General features: G+C 31.9%; 1 protein-coding gene across 1 annotated transcript in view; it reads right to left on the bottom strand.

Annotated features, from left to right (window-relative positions):
* LOC113386686 (esterase B1-like) overlaps positions 1-620 on the bottom strand; it is a 6609-nt gene extending 5989 nt beyond the window's left edge. Inside the window, exons 1-2 of the mRNA XM_026624448.1 lie at positions 403-620; positions 55-323 (exon numbers count right to left, since the gene is read on the bottom strand). Coding sequence (XP_026480233.1) covers positions 55-323; positions 403-620 — 487 coding nt within the window. The remainder of the gene's footprint in view (positions 1-54; positions 324-402) is intronic.
* Between the last annotated feature and the right edge of the window lie 277 nt (positions 621-897).

Consider the following 897-nt stretch of genomic DNA (forward strand, 5'->3'; position numbering starts at 1 on the left):
CACGATACGATTTATTATTATTCATTTTACAAAAATATCACATTTTAGATTTACTTGGAATGTGCAACATTTTGGAATATTTTTCAATTGCCTTCTCTGCAACTTGTTTATTTGCCGATTTCATTGAACTATTTTTTATTCCTGTTTCAAAAATCCTATCCCAAATACACATTCGATAAATTTCTGAAAAATGTCTCATTCCAAAGTCTCGTTTACCAATTTCTAAATATTTTGGATCCAAACTGTCACAAGGATCCCATGTATATCCTGCTAAAGCATCGATGATTCTATATCTTTGCACTAATTCGGATTTCATGGGATTACTGGAAATAATAAAATAGATAAATTATAATTTGAACAATAATAAATGAATATATAAATATATGTCATTTATCATATTACCCTGTTTTAGCAAAGTTCGTCCACATTACCACCATTCTATTGTGAGTCCTTTGAGCAGTTTCATCAGTCGGAATATTCAAAGGCCAAGAAAACAGGTACAAAATTGGTGACATTTTGAACAAATAACCCAAATCATCAGTATGTGCCACTCCACGCAAATGATTCCAATTTTTTAAAGCATATTTTTTATGAATACTGTAACTGTCATCCGACAGCATGTATAAATATAATTTACTTTTCCTTTTGTAATCAAAGCCATGTTTGAGTGTCCTATAATATCCATTTAAAACCAGGCATCTCCCATGAGATGAATAACGCTCCTAGTCTATCATCAGGATCAATCATCGTTAAAAAAGTTCTACATAAGTTTCACACAGTTCTTTCACAATTTTGGCTGATCTTGACCTAGGATTCTCCCAAATAAATGCATCTCGTGGTATAACTCGTTCAGGATCTCTTAAAGTTTTTTCAACTTCGTGACAATCAGCATCCACT

Source organism: Ctenocephalides felis, unplaced genomic scaffold (assembly GCF_003426905.1).
Source record: "Ctenocephalides felis isolate EL2017-DRISC unplaced genomic scaffold, ASM342690v1 CF-g0.4_SCAFFOLD_03571, whole genome shotgun sequence".
Lineage (NCBI taxonomy): Eukaryota > Metazoa > Arthropoda > Insecta > Siphonaptera > Pulicidae > Ctenocephalides > Ctenocephalides felis.